The sequence below is a fragment of the Tachypleus tridentatus genome, chromosome 2 (genome assembly GCF_004210375.1).
Source record: "Tachypleus tridentatus isolate NWPU-2018 chromosome 2, ASM421037v1, whole genome shotgun sequence".
Taxonomy (NCBI): Eukaryota; Metazoa; Arthropoda; class Merostomata; order Xiphosura; family Limulidae; genus Tachypleus; species Tachypleus tridentatus.
This window is the reverse complement of record NC_134826.1, coordinates 100,431,734-100,456,866: the sequence shown is the minus strand read 5'-3', so window position 1 is coordinate 100,456,866 and position 25,133 is coordinate 100,431,734. Positions and strand designations below refer to the sequence as shown.

Genomic DNA, 25,133 nt, shown 5'->3' with positions numbered 1-25,133 from the left:
CAAAAGATCATTCGGCTTTCGAAACTTTTAAAAGTTCGGGAATCGAGCGATCATAAATGATTAAATGTAAAGTTTGCTGAACTTTAATGTTAAAAAAGGAAAAGTTGTTTTAAGTTTAAAACATTCAATTGATTATCCACAAATATATAAATACCAATTAAGTTTGACAAATGCTTGGTACCCCGAGATGTCAGATGTAAATACTCGGGCGTTTAACACAAATATTCGGGATTTGATTCCTCATTGTGGCGGCCCGGATAGCGCAGATAGCCCTCGTGTAGCTTTGCGCGAAATTCAAAACAAACCAAAAATTCACTGTGGCCATAGTACAGATAATCTATTGTAATTTTGCACCAAGAGAACAATTTGTTTTTTGGAATTTCGCACAAAGCTACTCGAGGGCTATCTGTGCTTCAAGAGAACAAGTTATTTGTAAACATTATTCATGTAATTCATATTATGGAAAGACAGCATTAATTAAGAAATATTTATAGCTCTCCAGACATTAATAACAAATGTTTCGAAATATACTTAAGATTTAATTGGAACAATATTGCTCTTGACAACATTAACTACTTTCGTGTTTCCTCCTTTAAAGAAGGAGCATAATTAAAGAATCGTGATGACGAGAAACTTACTGGACGTAAAAATATGTCTCAAGACGACTGGTATGGATATTAACACTTTTACTAATAAAGCAGAGAACAACGTTTCGACCTTCTCAGGTCATCTCCAGGTTAACTTCTGCTTTATTAGTAAAAGTTAATATCCATACCAGTCGTCTAGAGATATATAATTAAAGAGTCATTTTTTGTTTCATACTATAGGGGAAGGAATCTGGAAAATGCAATATGTTTATCTTCAGTCAAACTCTCCACTCTTCATTAACGTGTTTAATTTAAACTACAGATAAGTAAAGCACAGTTTGTGGGGATATTTTAACTAAAGTTGTTTTTGAACATATTTTATATTATTTTTAGAATGAAAATGAAGAACAATAAACAAAGGAAAGAAAACTTTGAAAGTAATTTTTCAGATGCTAATTCGCAGAATTTCAATAATTCAGATAAAGAAGCACTAGGCTTAACTCTAAGCCTTAATGACGAAAGAAATAAAGAGCGTAGTGAAAGGATAATGCATACGTCAGAACGAGAATCTGCTCAGAAAGTTAATAGAAATAAGAGGAGGAAGACTGTTGACAGTGTTAGTAATCATGATGTTGAAGACAGTTTCAGAGATTTTAAAGAAGATGGAGGTGAGAATTTATTAGGTTTAACACTTTCGGAAAGACTTGAGAAGGAAGATGCATTCATTCAGAGTTTGATAGATACCATACCTCCAGAATTTTATTTTGACCAAGAAACTCGAGAGTTCATAAATTCTGAAAAGTTTGCATATGTCGAGGAGAAGCAGATGGGTAAATTTTTTTATGTGTTATTACTAGTAATAGATCAGATATTTTTTGTAGCACTAGCCACACACTGTTACTGTTAACCTAGTATTTTTGTTATTATTATTATTGGTGCGGAAATGTTTCTGATACCATGCCTACCATGTTACTTTTTGTCAATTTCCCCATGCATTTTTATATGCTTATAATATTTAAAGTAGTGAATGTTTAATTGTGCATATTGTATGGACAGTAAAAGATCAGTTGGCCACCCTTCTCAGCTACCCTTGATAGAGAAAAAATTTGAATGTACTCTTGCAGTATACAGTTGACTGAAAATGTTTTGTAATATTAAATGTTCATGTAGCTTTTAAGTTTAATTACATATATTATAAGTGTCTATGTAATTGGAGTTTGAAGTATTAGAAGAATATATATTTAATATAGGTGTACATAGGAATGTGTAAGGTTACAAAATATTGTTTGGGTCTGTGTATGTTATTCATCCTTTAATTTCTAACCAAACCTGTCTGAAAGTAACTACTGGTAGTAAAGTACTTATCTATAAAAAAAAACTTATTAAACTCTTTCAAGCAAAAACTGCAGTGATTTGTAGGGATAATATTGATCTTATGTCTTAAGTTGAAGTTTAGGTATTTATCTGTGTTTAAAAATTGGTGATTTCATTGATAGTAAAAAGAGAATTAAAGGCTTTGAAGCTATGACATTAGATATATATGATTTCAATAATTTTGACACTAATCTTCCTGTTGGTCAGATAACCTACATTCTGCATTAGTCAATACAAAACTTTCTGTAACAATGTCAGTGACAAACATTATCACTGTTACCTATTAAATGAACTTTTGCATGCCGTATGTCAGGTTTTATGTACGGGTGGATGAACTGGATTCTTTACAGTAGGTGTTTGTGACTTGGCAATAAATTTCAATGATAAAAAATAACATGTATTCCTCTTACTTCAAAATAATATGCTAAAACATGTCTAAAGTATATGCAACTGTTTGTTACATAGTTGTATCCAGAGCTTTAAATAACTCTCTCTGTTTGTGGAAAGTTCATAAAGTTTGTTTATTTACATTAAAACACAATTGACAAGACAAGTACAAACTTCTTTACAATTGTAAGTAGTATGGATCAATGTTTTCTGTATTTTATTATTTATTATTATGTTTTAAGAAAAGCAACTGAAATTAAGGAACTTATTCATGAATAGTAATGTATATACATGTGCAAAGTGTTATTACTGTTACGTTACTGTATTTTACAAAATATTGTTCCACTGGAACAGAGCCAAGATAGCTTGCTTTGTAAAGGCCAGTTTTATGCCTTTGGATATGGTAAAATAAGTGCACATGTGCTACAACCTTACACTTTCTGTTAGTCAGACATGGCTTAAAGGTTAATAAGACAGAAATAATATGTATTGATGGTAATGTTATCAGACTTAAGCTATTTAGTGGTTTCTTAATATAATGGGTAGTCATTTTAGAATGAAAAAAACACAATTTTCGCTTCTTAACATTTTATGATGGTAAGAGATAAAATATTGTTTTGATTTGGACACAAAGCTACATGAGGGCTATTTGTGTGAGATGTCACCACTAGTAGTGTAAGACTAGAGGGAAGATGCTAGTTATCATCATTTATTGCCAACTTTTGGGCTACTCTTTTAACAATGAATAGTGTAAATGACTGGTACATTATAATGCTCCTATAGCTGAAAGGGTGAGCATGTTTAGGATGATGGGGATTTGAACCTGCAGACATCAGATTATGAGTTGAGCACCTTAAATACCAGATCATGCTGGGCTGAGATGAAATGTAAAATATTTTATAAAGAAAATTGTTTAGTAATTATCTTGATGTTATTAGAAAATTGTAAATATTTAGCACATGAAATATGACAATTTTGTGAAGCATAAAACTATTTGTAATTTTAAAATTAAAATTACTTTGTATGTTGGATAATCAATATTCCAAAAGAAAAAAAATGTGTGAGAAAATAATTATTTAAAAAAATATTAAAATTTGATTTTAAAAGTCAAATATTGTGTCTATGAAAGCCTTTTAATGTTTTCTGATAATCTGCAAAAGTTTGTGAATATACAGTTAGTGTATTAAAAGTTTTACTAAGAAAGTTATAATGAGCACAGAATGGTTACGAGGTCTGTCCGTGAGACTGAGACTGTATTAAGGGACTTTAAAAATGTCATGGTATGCTTTTTAAGGCTAGATATATAAACACACAGCCTATATCTATTTTAAGTACAGTAGTACTTAATAGTGGTGATCAACAAGGATTCCAAATAATTTACAAGCTGAAAAATCAGTTATTTAAAATATTGATTATAATATATTATGCACAAATATACCGTAATATGCTAAAGAAGTCACTAGAGTATCCAAAGCTGATACCCACAGAATTATCAAGTAAACTGAAGAAAGCCTGTAGTGATAGTCCAAGCCACCTCGGCACTAGCCCTGCTGTTGTGAATATTCTGATATAAATTTATGCATGTACAGGTTTAGTATAAATGGTTAATATATCGTGCACGTACTTAAATATCTTTTCAACTGAATGGATGGTTCTACCTATCAATTGATAGATATGCAACAGTTTTCTAAGGTAAAGGTACATACTTTATACAGTTATAAAATAAAATGTGAACAAAGAGTGTTAAAAATTATTAATTTTAAAATGAAGAAAGGGCCTACTACAAAAAGTAATGAAACAAGAATTAAAACTGCAATTACAAATTTATAAAATTTATTCCTCACTTTGGCAGCTTTATTTACTTATCTGTAGGCCAAAGTAAGGATTAAATCTTGTAAGTTTATGGTTTTATATTCTTGTAAAAGCTCTAGCTATCACAGATATGGTTATACTGAAAGTTTATAGATGTTGTATTTATTTAATGGATGTATTATAACTGAAGAAAAATTGGGGGAAAAAATAAAATTTTAACAGGAGTTAGGGATTGCTGATTATTTGTGTAATTACTGTAAGAAGTGTTGTACTTTTTATTGCAGCATTTATTTTATTTTAGATACTTCTTATTTGTAACCTCTATTTTAGTTGGAAGTTTGATCCTCGTAGCTAAATGAAGCTGTCTAAATTTGCTTCTTGGTGGTGTCTCCTAATGTATAACTGTTATTGGGTTTTGATATACCAATGGAGCCTTGTTTGGGATTCTTTAGATGCCTCTCTTACCATTTTTCCCATTACAGACCAATCCTGATTGATGACTGGATTGGAACAATACTGTTGTAGGTGTTCCACTTCCTCCTCATCTGAAATGTCACTTTTTATGGGTTTCTTTTTCTGGTTGGAGGGTGTAACGTAACACTTAGGAGGTTTTGGGGAGATAATGTTTTTCCGAGTCCTCTCTCCATGTTAGTTTCTTGGAACTTCTTGCTGTATGTTGGGACTTCACTTTCTGCAGATTTTTTTGGAGCCAGTTTATTATGGTCCACTCTGACATTTTTATAGTAGTCTTATACATCACAAGGCTTACGGGTCTCTTATTTTCAAACATTGAACGTACTGTGTTGGGCTTGCTGTCATCACATTATTTTTTTGGCATATCATAATATGGGTGGCCCTAATCTTGTTAAGGATTGATTTTAATATCCTGACAAGATTTTATCTGTAGAGTGGTTTTTGAGTGCTCTATGCTGTGTTATAAATTTGGATGTTTTTTTCTACTCGTCTCAGTACACCACTTCTCTTATTTTGGGAGAGTAGTCAATGCTGTCAGTCGGGATTGGTTAGGTTAATACCTATATGCATATCTTCATGTTTGTTTCTTCCCATGTGTTTTTGCCATACTTCAGATCACTGTGTAGTGTTCTGGTGATGATTCTGTATTGGCCAACTTACACGTAGTTTCCACTGCAGTGCCAGTTTTTGGGGTAACTTCCATTTTTCTGTTATTTAATTTTGGACACTCCACTATTCATACTTGCAATCTATCTTCATACATGACTTTGTCTGGGCCCTCATCTGAAGGGCTAAACACTTGTGTGCAGTATCCTTTGTTTCCTCTGCTGTTAGTCTTTCTTCCATACATGTTAGTTTGCTAACATATATGGTACATATACTGCTGTTTGTCTGTTCTGAGGGATTATCATCATTTCTATCCTATATTTCCTTAGATACTGTTTTTTTGTCATTGCCTTTTGAACAGGGCCTTTCAGTTTACTCTGTAGTCTGTAGGATGGTGCTCTCTGATGGTTCAACATCTTGGTTTGTGTTTTTCTGTTGTTAGTCTTATCCATGCTGTTTCATTTTTTTTATTTTCTCTTTCTTACTGATTAACATCTGTATGTGGTCTTCATGCTCTTACCCATCCTTGAGTGGAACTTTTGTCTTCGAGTTCTTCATATTGCCATTCTTCCTGCTGGTGGTGTTCTGATGTGTTTGTGATAGATGATTTCCATTTTTTTTTCTTACCTCTCATGATCTTTTTCCTATTACCCTTCCCAGTTGAATTTGTCTGTGTTTTCTTCCCTTTCTACTGATGATTTTTGATTTTTCATTTTCCTTTCAGATCTGTCACCTTATCCTGTCCTTGGATGCACATTTCCATCTTCCTCTGGGGACATCATAGGTGCTGTAATTCTATCTCTGTGGGTTATAAGTGCTCTGTTTGCTTACATTGCAGAGACCTTTATTGCATATTTGGATTACGTTTTGTGGCAAGTGTGGCCCAACCAGATTTTCTTGGTCTTAAATCTGCACTGTATGATGTGTGATCATGTACTATACTACATAGCTGTGATGTTATGCCCATTCCTGCTGCAGATCTGATGAACAATTCCAGATGCTGCCAGGTGTTGTTTAATTGACTTCTGTAATGTATTCTGTATGCTTCCAAAATACAATGTTGTAACACATATCCAGGTCATGTTGTTGAGATGAGGTGGTTTTTTTTTATTTTGTTGAGATATGTCTTATGTACTGAATCAAATACAATGGCCCTGTTCACCTCTTTCAGTTTTTGAAAACAGTCCCTTTTATACACTTATTTCAATATACAATGTGTGAGTCACCAATCAACAGCTTAGGATATTCCCAGAGTGATTTTCTCAGTCATTTTAATCGGTAAAAAGGCTATGTTCTCTCGATTCAAGATTTCAAGGATGTAGATGGTGTCTTGTCTGCTCGAAGTTTCATGTATTTAAAAATCTAAATACATCTTGGTAAGCTTAATAAATTGCAGTGGAACTCTATGGTTTAGTATAGTTATTTATGATTTTTTGATCATTCAACTATATGTATGTGTGTGTGTGTATAAAACCTTAAAAAATATTTTGATATTCTCCACATGCAAAATTTTAAAATGCATAGCAACCTATATCTAGCACCAACCAAAAGTACAAAGTTGATAGCAAGAAAAGATAATTGTTTGCTTTACTTGATTTATTGTTCTATATCTTATGAAAAATAAGTTTAATAATTTATTTCGAAATAGTAATAATATATATAATGTATAATAATTACAACGTAATCATATATTGAAACACAGCCAAGACAGGGAAAACTAAAGGTTAGTTTTAAGTCACTTGATACGTAACGTGAATGCACATGTACATCATCAATGCAAGGTATGTGATGTTAGTTAGCCATGAATGAAAGGTCAATATAATAAAAAATATAATAAATACAGGGTGTTCGGAAAGTCACTGTGCACTTATATATTTATTAACAGACAAAACTGCACAGTGACTTTCCGAACACCCTGTATATGCTGTTATGAGACCTAAGCTACCTGGACTAAACACATATTTTCATGTTATAGTATGTAGCCATTCAAGCACAAAAAAGTATAATTTATATTTTTTTCCTAATTTTTTTGTGATAGTTGCAGTATTAGTTAAGTGACAAACCCCACAGTTAGAGTACAGGAAATAACATAAAATATAAAGTCTTACTGTAAACAAACATTTGAAATCCATTAAGGAGGTTTTAGAGATTGTACAAATAATATTGGAGATTTTTGGGATGAAGAATAGTTTTTTTAATCATAACATGAAATCACTTTGCTCTCAGACTAATAACGAAACAGACTCTATTTTCACAAATAAATATTTAGTAAAAATGTTTCATTAAAAATTCTGATTTTTTTGTATACAAAATACTTGTAATTTTTACTAAAAGTATACCAAATTTTATTAAGATACATATGCTGTAACAAAAGTTGTAGTGCAAATACTTAACGTGTGTAAATGAACTTGTGTATAAAATACTGAACTTGGAGTGAAAGTGTTAATCCATAAGACATGAAGACTGTAGCATGGGAGTTTATAATGTGAAAAATTGATAAGTCTGCATTTAAAGCAGCATTAATTTCTTCTAAGGAGTACTTTGCTTTCAAGCATTGTAGAAGCTGCAACATAGGAGTTCAAAATGAAATTAGATGAGTATTTAAGATATTATTGTTGGACAGTAACTCATAAAAAGGTATTCCTATATGTAGTTTAAAGTTAAAAATGGTAAAGGCTAGGTGAGCCAAATATCCTCTTGTTATAGAAATGAAACAAATGGAAAGGTTATGTATGTTGTTTATCACAACATTGACTGTTCTTTTAGCCTTTCTGAGTTGATGAGTAAACCATCTGGGCCCAGGCATTGCTAAATCCCAAAAATCTTTCAGGCTACACACACACATATTAACTAGTAATAAAGATTTTAGGTTGTGTGTATGAAAATTACTGATTACAAGTCAAAGGAAGTTACAAATTTACCCTTGTGAGATGTTATTCAGATCTTGTTTTAAATATTATATTCAGTTATGGCCACCTAATTTAAAAAAAAAAGGTTTTGTGTGGACAGAGGTGCTTCATAGGAGAGCTAGGAGGATTATATTTTAGGTTTGGAATGATTATGGTGTTGGGACTAGGCTCACATCACTTGACATTATTTTGCTGGGGAGGAAAAGGTTTGGGAGAAATATGTTTCAGTTTATGAGAGAATTGAAATCCATAGATCCACTGATATATGTGTTCATGAAAAACTGCAGTAGTAAATTAGAGGCAAGTGTAAAATGTATGACAAACTTACAGAACTCTAGTAAAGGCAATGATACTTTTATATTAGGGAGATCATGTATTGAATAGTGTATTTTTATGTATGAGAGAAGCTACTATATTGATGGAGTCTTACAAAATGATTGGATGAATATCTTAGAAATCATGTTTGGATATAGGAAAAGTATTCCTGTATGTAGTTTGGTAGTACAAAATATAATATTCAACTTGAACCCCGTGAAAATATGGATACATATGTGGAACAAATTCACTATGATTTTAAATGTTCTTCTATTCATACTGAAAAGCAGTAGGCTGGTGATTCTACGTAGCTTCATTCCTAAGGGCAGATACAATCATATCACTCAAAAGGATAAAAGTTTAGGTGTGCTATTGTTATGATGTATTCAGTTGTTTGGGGGGGTCTTTCAGATTAATGCATTATCAACTTCACATAAGAATAACAAAATTATTTATTTCCTGTTTAATGTTTCCTACTGGCTGCTAAGTACTATCACTTATACTTAAGCTCATAAGTAATATTCTCACTTTGAACAAAAATTTACCCAGTTGATAACAACACACTAAGTCATTAAGATTTTCAACTGTAAAATGACAAGATATGGAAAGTACACATTATTTTAACCAAGAGAATAGCTAAAGAAGCATGGACTAAAATTGTGTGTGCAAAAAGTGAATGAGTAAGTTGTTAGAGGTGATTTACATTCTACAATGCAAGACTGATTGTGATAGAGTGAAAAGCTTTGATACTTTCAGATGTGTGTAATAATATATTAAAGAATTTAACTGTTATTTTAAAACTGCCAAATTACCTACCATAGATAAAAACTGACACGGTAGCAAGTGAATTCTCAACTTTGGATAGACATTAGATTCTACTGTTTGACTAAATGTAGTTGTTGTGAAACAGGAAACTAACCTCATGCAAAGTCTCTGCCCACGGAGTTGTCTCTGAAACCTCAGGTGTTCTGTTGGTTATATTCTCAGTTGGGTTCTGCACAATTGTTGATTTACTGCTCAATTGAAAGTCAGACTTCCTCTTTTGGTTTCCAGTTCCACATCCTTTGACTTTGGCTATGGATATGTTCTGCCAGTATTATAAGGACTCCTTCCTTTATACATTCTCTCCCATCTGTCTTGTACCTGAGTAATTTTTATGTTTCACTCTGTGCTGAGTCCTTATAGCTCTTTTCTGGCTGGCACAGCTGTTATTTCCATCCTTGTCCCTTTTGTGGGACACATCTCCATTATATCTTATTTTATATCAGTCACTCCTCTGGCAATCAAGTTTCACATATGACTTTTTTCTGGTCAGTTGAGAGAGGTTTAGGACAATCCACGTGTGTAGTGTCTCTGTTATTTCATTCTGCTCATCTCTTCTCTTGTGAGTGGAGAATGTTCCATTGTTGGTCTGTCTTGCATGGATTCTCCCCTTCCTCATCTTCCCTTTCACAGATTTCAGTTTTTTTTACATTATTGTTTGACGACAAGGGCATGTCCATTTTAACGATTGTGGGCTCGAGGGTAGCCTTATCATCTAATTTTTGCTTTTGTTGTGTGTTTTCCTTTTCCAGTTATTTTCCTTTTATTTTGATTTCTGAATATTTATTGTCCACGTTCCACTCAGTTGCTGTACTGGAATATTGCTCTCCATACTGCATCTCTGTGTGGATTCCTGTACATGGTAAGGGGACCTCCAAGGGAATGTTTTTTTCTTTCAGTTTACCTCCTCTGGAATTAAAGTATCCACCCATGTGTTGCCATGTGTGGCGACCCATGAAGGGGAGGAGAGGATCCTGGTAGTTGAGGGGTCCAACCCAAACACACCACTTTGGCTTTGAATTCCTGTAGATGGACAGCCTTGGGGTGGCCTCCTTGGGTCAGTTGGCTGGTTCACTTGCTCTAGGGTCAACCAGGTACCAGTGTTGGATGTTCTCGACAGGTGTTGTGGACATTGTATCTGATGCTGGTGTTTTGGTATAGTGCTCATGAAACCCTGGTGTTGCTACAGTGTCCTTGTTTTGACATTGTAGTGCATCCCCTTATAGGGCTCCATGGTGGGTGGGGTCAGTGGGCATGGAAATATTCCTTTTTTTATTATGGATCCTCCAAATCAAAATTTAAATAAAATAGTGAAAAACAGTCCATAGGTAAACAATAATGTCTTGAAGATTCTGAGCAGCAATCCTCATCATCTGTACCACCTTTTGTACCTCATTTTCTTAAATTACATTCACTTTCAGACAAACTTTTAGGGCAAATGTCTCCCTTTTTCATTCAGAAGGGACTAGAGGGACTCGCTGGCTTTCCAAAGTCAGTAAAGAAGCTTAAATCTGGTGATATATTGGTGGAAACATTCATATCTCAACACAGTGAACTCCTCTTGCATTCAAATGTGATTGGAGATATACCTATTGAGGTTACACCTCATGCTACTCTGAATTTATCACAAGGAGTTATTGTCGAGAGGGATTTGAAGAACATTCCTTAGTCAGAAATTGTCGCTGATTTCCCCACTCAAGGAGTTTCTGCAGTGAGGCTTATCTCCACTCTCAAAGATGGAGTTATGATGCTGACCAATGTCCTCATTCTGACATTTACATAACCATGTCCACCTGCCACCATCAAGGCAGATTATCTTAATTGCAGGGTACAGCCATACATTCTAAACCCTCTCCAATGTTTCCAGTGTCAGTGGTTCGGTCACTCAAAGATGTCGTTGTGGTTCCTCAAAGTGTGCTCGTTGCGGTAGCAAAGACCATGTTGCCTATGAATGTGAAACGGACCCTCATTGTATCAATTGCAATGGCTCTCACCCATGCTACTTTCATTCTTTCCCCAAATGTTGGAAGAAAAAGAGGTGCAGCATTTGAAAACAATTCATAACATTACTTATCCTGAGGCTCGAAAGTTGCTGTCAACCACCTCGTCTCGGATGTATGCTGCTGCACTTCATTTCACTACTACAGTATGAGTGCAGATGGATCTCTCTGTGCCTCCAAAAGAATTGTTCTCAAAACAAATGAAAAGTCTATTCACCTCCATGGTTATAAAAGTTGATGAATCAATTTCAATACCCATCTCTGCCCCTTCCATACATTCCAAGGAATCCCAAGATCCACTTCCATTGGTTCCGGGTAAAGGCATTTCTTCAGATACATCTTCTCCCACCCTAAGATGCAAAATGATCATTTGTTCATGTCCTCCTTCACTGGAATCCTCTTTGAATTGCAAAGACCTGCCCAATCAACAGGGCAGGATCTGTAGATGTTGATCGACCTCCCTCAAATAAAGACAGTAAAGAAAAAAGATGTAGTCAAACAGAAGGGTTACTCACCCATTTCACCTACACATAAATAAAAACGGCCACCTTGATACAATGGAACTGAAGAGGTTTACGTTCTAATCTGGGTGACATCAAAACACTGATTGCTTCTTACCATCCTATATGTCTTTCCTTACAGGAAACATTTTTGAAACCTGCTGATACAGTCATCTTTTGGTGTTTTTTTTGTATAGAAACAACATTCTCTGTAATGGACGAGTGCATGGAGGGGTGGCACTGTTGGTTGATCAGCATGTGCCCACCCTGTGTTTGCCACTTGACACACCCTTGTAGGCTGTAGCCATCTGTATTTCCTTGGGTCATACCATCACTGTTTGTTCTTTCTACCTGTCATCTGGATAGACCTATGATCAATCAGACTTTCATGTTCTCATTGAACAGTTGCCATCTTCCCTTTTAATCCTGGGGAATTTAATGGACATCATCCCCTCTGGAGAAGTGCTGTCATCTGGATAGACCTATGATCAATCAGACTTTCATGTTCTCATTGAACAGTTGCCATCTTCCCTTTTAATCCTGGGGAATTTAATGGACATCATCCCCTCTGGAGAAGTGCTGATATTGATTGGAGGGGTCGTTCTGTAGAGCTCATGCTTCATGCTTTCTGATCACAACCTCTCTCTTTTCATTACTGGTTCTTCTACTTATTTTCATGCACCTAATCAGTCCTTTACTGCTATTGATCTCTCAATTTGCTCCCCTTCACTATTCTATTTTTCATGGAGGGTTGACAATACTCCATGAGGTAGTGATAATTTTACTGTAATATTAAGATTGACACTGTAATCAATGCCACCTGATCTGTGTGCCCAGATGGAAGCTGGATCATGGAAACTGGTTCTCTTTCACTGTTCTCGCAGAACTTGATCCTACCATCGTCTGTAAGCCATCAGTAGACGACTGTGTAGCAGCAGTAACTGACTGTATTATACAGGCAACTGCTCAGTTTATTCTGAAAACCTTGACAAGTTTTCCACTATATCCTCATCCGTGGTGGAATCCTGCTTGCCACATGGCATGAAAGGCTCAAAAATAGGCCTAGGATACTTTACATAGATATCCCACAATCTTGAACCACATCACTTTCTGCCAGGCCCATACACATGCTCATTGAGTAAGATGTCAAATCTGGAAGGAATCTTGGATTACCTTCACAACCAGTATATCTTCTACCACCAGTTCCAAAGTCATATGGGACAAGATTCGAAAGGTCAGTGGGCAATATACTTCTGTCTCCCTCTCAATCTTGCTCTTTGATTGCCAGGAAGTAACTGATACCCGGATTATTGCCGATACTATAAGTGAAAGCTTTTCCTAGGTATCTAGCATTTCTGCTTCTCCCTCCACCTTCTTAGCTATCAAGACTTGGGTAGAGCGATCAACTCTTTCCTTTCAAGCTGATTGTCTCTATGACTATAATCATCTCTTTACACTGGTGGAACTCAAACTGGCACTTGAAACGTCAATCAGAGAAGCCTTTCTGAAATGACAACATCTTGTATCAGTATTCTTTGACATTGAGAAGGCTTATGATACGACATGGAGGTATGGCATTTTGTGAGACCTCCATATATATGGGATACGTAGCCATTTGCCCATTTTTATTAAAAATTGTTTAATGGACAGGAGATTCCAAGACTGTGTGGGTTTGACATTTTCCCATCCTTGCTACAGGAACTTGGAGTTCCTCATGGCTGTGTTTGGAGTGTCACACTTTTCAATATAAAGATTAATGCCATCACTGAACAACTTCCTCTAACTGTTGCAAACTGGCTCTGTGTCAACAACTTTCACATTTTATGTCAGTCTTTGAGCGTGAGGTATATTGAGTGGCAGCTATAGACTGCCCTCAATTGTTTACTGAAGTGGACCACAGCAAAAGGCTTTAACTTCTCTCTGTCTCTCTAAAACCATATGCATGCACTTTTGTGTTAAATGGGGTATTCGTTCTGATCCTGGACTCTGTATTGATGTAGTTGTGTTGCCTGTGGTCCCTGAAACAAAGTTCTTGAGGCTAATCTTTGACCTTAAGCTGACTTTTATACCACACATCAAGCAGCTATCGTTCAAATGTTCCAGAGCACTGAACATCTTCTCTGTCCTCTCTTCCACCACTTGGGGTGCAGATTGATGTTCTATAATAAAGATATATTGTGCTTTTATTTGATTGAAACTCGACTATGAATCACTGGTCTGTAGCTTTGCCAGAACCTCGGTCTTAAAGATGCTGGACCCCATTCATCATCAAGGACTTCGGCTTTGCCACTGTCCTTACTATATGCTTCGAAACTTTGTTTCTTACCAGAGCATTCCACCTGGGGTTGTGTTTTCCTTCCTTGGTGCACCATACTTTTTCAAAACAGATGATCTGCCATTGTTGCTTTTGGCCTTTGTATCCAGGTGCATATGGATGAATGGGGTCTATCCTTGGATAACATTGTTGTATTCTCTGGTTAGCTCATCCCACCATGGTTTCTTACAGTCCCTAAATGTGACCTATCTTTAAGTCATCTGAGAAGAGCAGACACTCGCAATTGGAAATACTGTCTGTTATTTGCTGAACATCTTTTGAACCATCCTTCCATTCCTATTTGTACAGATGGTTTGAAATCAGGGGACTGTGTTGGCTCTGCCATGGTTTGTGGTGGTTTGGTGGTTGTGCACAGAATCCCCTCTACAGCTTCTGTGTTCGCTGCTGAACTGTATGCCATTTCTCTTGTCCTTCTCTTGTTCTGGATCACATACAAGCTGAGTAGTACTCAAACTGCACTATTTATACTGACTTGCTTAGTTCTATACTGGTCCTTGAATAGCTTCACATTGGTTCACACCCTGTTTTTGCAGTTATTCAAAACCGACTGGCCCATTTCTCTTTAATATCTACTTCTATCCAGTTTTTCTGGATACTGGACTATGTTGGTATTTGCGGGAATGAGCTCGCTGACAATGCAGCCAAATCTATCTGCTCTGGCACTATCACTGCTGTGCCTGTTTCATATGTGGACTATGGTCCTGTATTCAAGGCTCGGCTTGGAGTGAGCAACGTGAAGACAAGCTTTTACAAATAAGTCCCTATATTGGACTTTGGCCATCTTGCTTCCATAAGGATCAGAAATAGGTAGTTGTTCTAACAAGACTATGCTTTGGTCACATTTTTTTATCTCATCATTTTCTTTTATCTGGGACTGATGCACCTATTTGTTGTCTGTGTAACACTCAGGTCACAATAAGCCACATTTTTAGTGTCTTGCTGTTGTTATGACTCTCAACAATGGCACCATTTTAAATATGTCCTGTCCCTAGGTTTGTCCATGACATTAGACAGTGTTGTTGGTGATTGTGACACTGTACACCTTGGAAATGTTTTTATTTTTTTAAAACCCATGCCATTTAAGTTTTTTTCATTTATACATTATACCTTTTTTAATGTGATTCCCATTTAAGAATCACAGTCCATCTAGTTTGATTTGAAATTAGAAAATGGCCATAACGTCAAAATACTCAACCAGGACTGGAAAGGCCAACTTCAGGTTACTAACACAGCTGTTTGAACTACCCATTAGTCATCCTGGTGAGTTATTGTTATAATTTTGCTACACATCTTTTAAAATCTTTTTATTACTTTTCTTTTTGAAAATGGCCATAACGTCAAATAACTCAGAACAAGGACAGGAAAGGTCAACTTCAGGTGACTAACTGTGGTTTTTGTACTTACCTGTTAGCCTTCCTGGTGAGTTATGATAATTACAATTATGCTACAGAAAGTCCTTTACATCTTGTATTACTGTTGTTTTTCTGTTAATGTTGTAGACAAGATGTTAACATTGATTTAATGCTATTTATGTTTTTTTTAAACTTTGTTTTACCTTAATTTCCTTTTATAAAGTTTACTAAATTTACTTTAATTTTAACTTTTTACCAGATGTTTGGTGCAGATAGTCTGGCTGCTTTGTGCCATAAAACACCAAATCAACCAACCACCAAACCTCCATGCCTTTTCCCCTTTCCAACTGCAATGCTCATGTTCCTTATGTCGTCCTTCCTTGAAGAAATATTTCCTTTTCACTTGTGGATGTTGCTAGTCAAAATTTTTGCCAACATTGTTAGCATCAGTTGTAATGCAAAACTTATCTCCTTTTATATCCTAACCTTTCTTTCCTTCTCTAAACATCAGCTGTCCTTAACCTGTATTTACTTTCTTTCTATATATTATACTTACTCTCTCTCTGATCTAAATCATCTTCTCTGTCTGATTCATGATTTATGGTGTTATGTGTCATTCTCAGTATCCTTCCTTACTCTTGATTTGTACCTATTGTTTCATGTTTCCCATCACATTTGTATCCTTCTGTTCTTGGCTGATTTTTCCCATCATCCTTTGCAGCAGATTATTCAGGCCAGCATATGGACCATTCCTCACCCTTTATGTTGTACTACTTGCACCAACTGGTGGTTTCCTGCTCAGCCAGATATTGTTTTCCCCAGTATGTTATTCATATATGGATACTATTCTAAATGGTTAAGTAATTCTTTATAATTTTTAAGAGGCCTACTTTACATGTTATGGATTCCTACACTGTGGTGAGTAGTGCATGTCCCGGTATACTGATATCCAAAATATTCCCCATGAGATCTATAAGGTTTGTGACACTAAATGTTGAGATGGTACATTCCATAAGACTGCTTGCATGCTCTTCTTGATGGTATATTACAGCATAAATATGTTCTTACTGTCCCATCTGTACATTCATGGAATTATATGACTAAAGCAGAGTGAGATTTATGCCCATCTCTAATGTTCATTAGATTGTCAAATTGGGAATGGTTTGCTTTTCAAAATAGGGTTTCATTGTCACCCATTGCACTTTCTCTGGTAATGCATTCGATTAGACTCTCCTGAGGTGATTGGTTGAATTCCTTCTGGTACCACAGGTCTCAACCGTAGTTGACCATTTGGGTAACTGTATAAAGGCTGGCCTCATTGTGTAGCTAATAAATGATTACTTGTATTTATAATTAGTGTACTCATTTAACTTTTTATTGCATTTAATTAATATATTTTAACATGATGTGCCCTATCGGTAGTATCCAAAACAGAGGATTGAAAATATAGCTTACAGCACTTTTTAAACCTAAAGGAACAGTTCATACCTGAAATTTAAATTAACCCTTTCATTAAATGTTTGAAATTGGATTTTGTGAGGTGCTTTGTTCTGAAGTTTTTTTTCAGGTAGCCAATTCTTCAACATAAGTATTACATATGTAAAAATGTTATTGTGAAAGAAATTTGTCATATAAATAATCTCTTTTCCACCAACAGTAGAAAGACCATTGAATTCTTCCATTGTAAGGGTTCTTTTAAAATCTCTTAAAGGACCACTTTTTTTTCATAGCTCATTCAAAATCTAAAGGACCTTCTTTTAATAGTTTTGGTAAGTATACAGATTTTTTTAAGGCAAGAAACTTTATAATCTTTCTTAGCTTCAAATAATATAAGCCTAGCTTTCCTAAGATTTTGAAGATTTTATATTTTTATAAACCAAGCTTTTTATTTTCTATCTTTGAAGTTTAATAATTTACTATTAAATTTCAAAGCCTGTAATCATCACATTTTTGCTAAATAATGATAAATCATTAGTTATATATTTAATTTTAGTTGTACGTATACGTTAACATGTGCATTTTATTTTGCACACTGTTTTAAAATTACTATAAAACATCTTTATACAGTTTTCCAAGTGAGGCCTATTGTGACTGGTGATGTGTATAGAGAGGTAATTACCTTCAACAGAAATTCATATAAACATTTATTGTGACAGGACTTTATGATTACACTGTGCATTTCACTTTCAGAAGAATCATCAAATTAAGCCTTGTTTCATACATTTATAACATTCAATATATTAAAAAGTTTTATGTTACAAGATTAAGACACCTCTATTCATGGAGTTTTAAGATTCTTCCTGTTGTAATAAATGATGTTCAGTGTAGTGCTTACTTTAGAACCCTACAGTTTTACTCTCTCCTTTTACTCATTCATTTATTATAGTTTACAGACATTATGCATGCTCATTTATTTTATAAACATTCAAACTACAAAACTTTTGAGATTGTATTTCCTTGTTTTCTCCTTTAAATGTGTAAAATTTGTAATAGGTAAGAAGAAAATGCAAAAAGAATTATCAATCAAAGGAAAGCATAAAAGAGCAAGACTTGATCCTAATCAACACAAAACTGTTAGCCAGATATTAAACACACTGGCTGTAGAGGAAGAGGAAGAAAAAAGAATGTATGAAAATGATAATGGTGAGAAATCTACTTTGTTATAAAGTAGTTGTAGTGTAGATGTTCATGACTTTAGAAGTTACAGTTTAAACAGTGAATCAGTAGATTTCTGTATGTCTAAAATTTATGGAAATGATAATACGAAGAACAGGATTTTTTTCACAACTTTTTTAGTTAATCCATTTTAGGAGTAAAATTGGAGGCATGTGAAAATGTCTTCCAAAATCGTATTGTTACCTCTCTACACAAAGTACCTGTTTTTCACACAACTTTAAGATTTTGCATATGCCATTAGCCTTGAGCTGTCTCACATTAAAACAAATTATAATGAGAAATAACTGTAATCATAAATACTTGCAGTTGAAAGGAATTTCTTTCTTATCTTCATTGCTGCCTTTAATAGAAGCATTTAAATCTAATCAGTTTCATGAGATTTGTGCTGCCTTTTCACAGTTCTTTCTTTGTTTCCTTTTTAGTTTTTTTATTTGAAGCTAAGTTGTCATTTAATATTTAAAAACACTGTATGGGTTACTGCTATGATAACCACAAATTCTTAAGTGATGGTTACTGCTACTTCATCTTGAGGTTCTAGCAGAGTTGCTAACACTACTCTTCCTTTGTCTGTCACCACTGGAGACTCTAACTGTGAAAGCTGTTTCCATCATAGTTAATTGTGTCATGGATTCTTTGCCTTCTTTCCCCTTTTCCATGTTAAGAGCAGTGCTCCTTCTTCAAATATCTCTAACTATTCAGGTTTATTTTTTATTTTATCTTTCTTGGCTCCAGGATTATTTTGCCTTAGCTTATGGCTATTTCACCTTTCTTCTTGAATTTCTTTCAACCTGACACCCTGTCTTCAATAAGTCTCTAGTGCTCAGTTTTCCTGTCTTTACAATTTTTTATCTTTTCTGTTAGTTGTTTTCTTTTCCTAATAGCTTTTCTGGGTATCTGTTGTTGGTCTTTTTAAATACCTTTTTTAGGGTTTTGTCTTTTGCTTTATCTTTACTTATCGATATCTCAGGTACTTTTCTCTGTATTCTAATTGTTTGTTCCTTATGTAATTTTGACCAGTTGATTTACTATGATGGAGTGTACCAGTTTTGAGCCGTCCTTATCAGTATTGCTTTTGCTCCCTCCATCTTCAACAGAGTTTTGGAAGAAGTTGCTCCCCATGTTTACAGTATTAGACTTTATCTTTTTTATGTAAATGACTGGATCTCTTTTGTATCATTTTGGAAGGCCTTCTTCTCAGCTATATCACTTCTCCAAGAGACTGCTCAGGTTTTTCAAGTTATTCCTGGCTCTAACTTAATGTATGGTCTACTCTGAGGTATTTTTCAATTGTTTATCTAGTTGGGCTCAACCTTTCCCCATTCATGAACAGAAGATGAAGAGTTTACTTGCCTTGACTTTTGCCTCCTATACTTCATCCATGAGATGTTCTTTCTCTTTTAAGGGCTCTTGCATCTGTGGTACATCTTGGCCTTCTAGAATGGGATTGTGTGTGTGTGGTCAGTATACTGTAAGCAATTCTTGCAAATTTTTTTCCTTTCTTGTGATACTGCTATGTTATCACTTCTTTTGATGGTTGTATCGTATCAGTACTACAGTTGACATTTTAATGCTGCCCCTTGTTCAGATTTCCATCACTTCAGAGTGGATGCATCTGTGGATGGCTCAGTGGCTTCAGGGATATGGTCTACTGCAGAGAATATCTTCCAAAGCATATTAACCTCCTCTCACACTACAGCTGTTATTATATTTCTAGGGTATCCTTCTTTTGCCCATCTAAGCATTGATATAATTTTCTCTTGCGTTTCAGTTTTTTATTCCATTTAATTACCCTTAGTGATATCTGTCTCATGACACTCTCCACCTACAACAGTGTACTCTCTATTCTGGTACTGTGTATAAGCATCTCATCTAGATAATATTACCATTTTTTCTAGACAGAAACTGAACTAGCATTGGCAGCATATGTATTCTGCAGAGTAGAACAGGATTCTTTTTGTCACCTCCATGTTTTAGGCATGTGCACACATCATGTGGACAACTGGTAACTTCTAACACCATCTTTTCAGTGTGTGGAATGACAAACTTAGATTCTACTTTAAGAAGCAACCAAAGCAGGCTTTATTATCAAACCCAAGAAATCTTTTCTCATTCCAGTGCAATATATCATATCTAGGTGTCTTTTTCAACGTGTATTTCATTTGGGTTCAACTGACTCCCATCCTCCACCATGCAATGTAATTAGCAGACTTCCTCACATCTCCTCCCACTGCATGGATAGTTCTTTTTCTTTTGAAGATGCGTGCATGTGAGATCTCTTCAATGGTCTCTATGTAACCAAGGGATCATGAACAACAATTCACTGGATTCTTCAGTTTCTTTACATGTGATCACATTACTAGATCTTGAGTTGTGGTTACATTGGAACAATACTATGATATGTTTTCCTCTGCTGCTACCTTTTCCATAAATCCAACTTTTCAAGGATGCCTTGTTTCAGGGATGAAGTGCATGACACAAGAGTCAGAAATTCTAAGACCTATGGATGGATGATGGGATTTTCCCACACATGAATGTTCTAGAACTCGGTGCTTTTCAAAGGGGGATTTCTCAAGGTCTGGATATATTGAGAGGTCAAATTGTCATGCTTCACTTCAACATTTCTATGTTGGTGTCTTACATCTCTCATCAAAGGAGCACTAAAGCTAGTTCTGATTATTTTTGGATCTTTGATTGTCTTTCTTGGTCCCACTCCCATCATATCAACCTACTAGCTTTCCCCTTTTACAGGGATGATGAATTTGGTGACAAATCAACTGTTTCAACCCAACTAGATTCTCTCAACAGTATGAATGCTGCATTGTGAGGTTTTTATTGGACTTGATTTTGGTTTGAGACTCTGAAATTAGATGCATTTTCACTCATTGAAATGCTCAGCTAATGGCATCTTGGTCTCCCATACCTCACCTTCAGGCATTAGCAATTGTTGCATTCAGTTAGCACTGGATGGTATTGCATCTTTATACCTCCCCACTGATTTCTGTTATCCAGATTACTAGCTATGATCCTTTCATTCCCTTTTCAGGATATATTGTTAGTAATGGATTGGCTGGCTGAACTCTGGTTTCCACTTCTGTGATACCTTGAGGACTACCCACTTCTTCCACTTCCTCTTTAGCCATCTCTGTTTTGGTAGCCATGATTCAACATTATACACCCAGTCTTTCCAAAGCTCAGACTTCACGTATTGAGGTTATGTGGTCCTTTGCACAGCATTTTAACTTAATTTCTAAGGTTATGTATCTTTTTCAGTCTTTTGTGTAGTCTAGTGATAGACTTTTATCAATAGAAATGACTTCATATTGACAGTAGGGTATTGCAAAGAGGGTAAACCCACTTTAGTTAGTAGTGCCAACTGTAACTTTTTTTTCTTAGCTCTATGACAATATTTTTGCATCTTGCACAATCACCTGATGTAAGGCATCCTTATTGACTACTTTTAAATACTGAAAAAGATGAAAATTATTCAAGTCATTTTGGGTCCTTCGATCCGTACAACCATTTCGATTACCTATCCGGGATATTAATGTAGTATTACATGCTTTTTCTCAACATTTGTTTGAACCCTTAGTCTGCTGCTTATTTGCTGCTTGCCTGTGGATGTTGCCAGTCAGTGTGACACCTGGGATTTATTTGCCTCTTCCCTTTTTACATTGTGGGCCTAGAGCTTACCTTGATTGAAATAAGATGCAGTCTTCTGCAGGTGTGCCCTATGAAGCCCTTGTCATCAGGTGTCATACTCCCTGAGCTTTCCTTTGAGTACTTTCTGAATGGAACTCATATAGTCAAATTGACATTTAGCCAATTGATTGTAGTCTCTGTGTGTTTATAATATGTACACTTCTTTTGTGATATTTTAAGTGGTTTATCTATTTTTGATTTTAAACTCATGTACTTTACTTTTTTACATATGTGATTTCCTCATCTCTTCAGTACTACTTATTCCTAGCTTCTTAAATTTGAAGTATATTTAGATCATAAAATATTTTATTGCAAGTTTTATATGTAAATTATGTATTATTCCAAACTATTTTGCAATTTTTACTAGCTAAGAAATTTCTGTCACCAACCTTAACAGAGTTTCAAGTCTAGATGAACTGCATCAACGTCTTCATGAAAAAATACAGATGTTACAAGGTAATTATCATACAGGATATCATTACTGTCTTAGTAATCAGTGATGTCGAGAAATCCTACTTGTAGAGAAATATATATGCAAAAACGGCTCGTTTGGGTTGAGAAAATATTTTACATAGAAGGTCAAAACGTTGTTCGCTCTTCTATGTAAAATATTTTCTCAACCCAAATGAGCTGTTTTTGCATATATATTACTGTCTTAGGTTCTTAATGTACAAGTTTGCTTGTATTAATCCAAATAAAAGAAAACCTAATACTGTTTGATTACTTAGTTTCCATGAATTTTATCAAGAATGTATTATCTTAAAAGTTTACCTGAGTAAAATATTTAGCCTGTTATATTACATATAAGTGGACTAAACATAATACAGGATTTGAGAAGAAAAAGTGAAATGAAACAAATGCTCAGTGTAACTTTCATGATGATGTAGAGAAAAAGCCATAGGGAGTTTAATTGATTATTGCATGTCATTCCACTCATGATGAAAGGGTGTTTGAAGATTATGAATTACAAAAAGTTGATTTTAATCTTCATTTATTTGACACTCCTCTTAAATGATATGTGCTTTGAATATTCATTTTCAAAATGTGGCTGTTTGATCCCTTTAATAACATTCTTGTAGAATTTTTCATTACGTGTCTTCAGATGCTAGAGCCATTTCAAGAAATTACCTTGTTTTGCTTAAACTCTCATTATATAATCTTTGATACATACATCCAAATTAACTGTTCAACATTGATCAAACAGTGGAAACATTGTAAAAAGTTTATACAAGTTAGGAAAGAACTTGAGTTATTAATTCATATAAACATTAAAATTTTATTCAAGAAAAATTAACTATCATTACCAATTATGACAATACAGGATTATGTATTTATAACGTATATATGAAAATTTTTAATACAAGTTTTTAAAAAAATTTTTGTGGGTATGTTAAGATGTAGTATGTTGTTGACCTGGAATTCTCACGCTAGTACAGCGGTATGTCTCTGGATTTACAACACAAAAATCAGGGGTTCGATTCCCCTCGGTGGGCTCAGCAGATAGCCCGATGTGGCTTTGCTATAAGAAAACACACACACACACACAGACTTGGAATTAAAAAAAACAACAACTAACTTATGTTAATGGAGTGTGGTGTTAATCTGTACTAAAACACTCCCATATAACCATGTTTGATTTTTCTGGTAGGTTTATTTTCTATATTTTTTCTTATAAGGGTATCAATATCTTGGTCTTGTTCTCATTTTAAAAATAATTGATATAGAACTGTACTAATTTTATTTTATTGAAAAAAATTACCATTTTTTACAAAAAGTTTTCTTCATTAAAACCAACAAAGATTTATACATAAATCTTTCTAAAAATAATGCATATGTAAGGAAAGTGAAATAATTAATGTTGATTTCATAAGAGTTTTATTGGAGTTGTTTTTCTTTCATTAGAATGAAGCTTGTGAATATTCTGTAACATTAGACTAATAGTTTGTAAAATTTAAAAGTGTGTAATGCCACTTTTTTGAAATCTGACACTTGTAAATTGAAATTCATCAATTCATGGTATCTTTATATATGATAAATGTGAATTATATATATATATAAAAAAAAAAATTATGTATGAGTAAAGCTTAGGCTTTTCCTTGAAGCTCAAAGAAAGGAACTGACAAAACATGAATGGAGAGAAAAGAGGAAGATAAGAAACAAAATGTACCAACTGAAAAGAAAAGAGAAACAAAAGAAAATGAAAGTGAAAAAAATGGGAACTAACACATTCGGCAACAAAAACGTTAATACAGAGTTACTTTCAAGGAAGAAAGCCAGACCTATTTATAATAAAGAAGGAAAATTGGTCTATAGTAAATTTGATTTTAGTGAATCTGGCATTCCAGAGAAGAAAAAAGGAGAACATTCTGGAAAGAATCATAAAAAAATTCTTGAACATGTTCAACAAGATAAAATAAAGTTACAGAAACTGGAAGTTCAGAATCCAGAAAAGGCTCAAGAGCTTCAGGAAAAAACTTCATGGATGAAAGCTATTGACAAAGCTGAAGGAGTTAAAGTAAAAGATAACACTGAACTCCTGAAAAAGTCCATGAAAAAGGAAGAGCAGAAGAAAAAAAAAAGTAGAAAACAGTGGCAAACCCGATTAGATAATGCAAAGAAAATTCAACTTGAAAAGCAGAAAAGGAGAAGAGATAATATCCATGCCAAAAAACAAGAGAAGATTGCCAAGAGAATCAAGAGAGCAAAAAACAAAGGAAGACTTGTACCTGGCTTTTGAACAAACACTTAAGAATGTAAAGTTTGTACTTGCAAAATAAAACACAGTAAATAATTTTCAGAAAATAGTGTTTTGTTTTAAAGTGATACAGTTACTAGGAACACAAATGTATTTGTGAAATTATAAAACTTTGTAGTTCCATCAAACACTTTATGCTTAAGAACTTACAATTTCTATTTGTGAACAGTGTTGGTCTTGAATTAACTATCTGATATCATAGTTCATGACTGATCGTAACTGGGTGTTAGAACAGATTGTAACTAAAATGTTTGTATGAGATGGAGATAAGAATTATAATTGTAATGATACTTCTGTGTTAATGCAGATCAAAATTGTTAGTGTAGTATCCCACAATTATAGATTACCTTCTCCAGTGATCATTCTGAATATGTATATTCAAAAAGAGCTAAATTCCAACTAACATAACTTCCACAAGTCTCTCTGCCACATTTAGAAATAAGAATGGCTTTACTCTAGAAGAAAATGACCAAAAATAGGGACAAACAAGAATAAGTGCTGTTGACAATTCTTATGATAATTTTTATCTC

At 34.4% G+C, this 25,133-nt stretch overlaps 1 protein-coding gene across 1 annotated transcript; it reads left to right on the top strand.

Annotated features, from left to right (window-relative positions):
• Positions 1–716: 716 nt before the first annotated feature.
• On the top strand, positions 717–24,650 carry LOC143245572 (uncharacterized). The gene is made up of 4 exons (XM_076491931.1): positions 717–1,417; positions 17,967–18,116; positions 22,221–22,304; positions 23,951–24,650. Exons 1-4 carry the CDS (start codon positions 982–984, stop codon positions 24,583–24,585), a joined length of 1,305 nt encoding a protein of 434 aa, XP_076348046.1. The 5' UTR covers positions 717–981; the 3' UTR covers positions 24,586–24,650.
• The last annotated feature ends 483 nt before the right edge of the window (positions 24,651–25,133 follow it).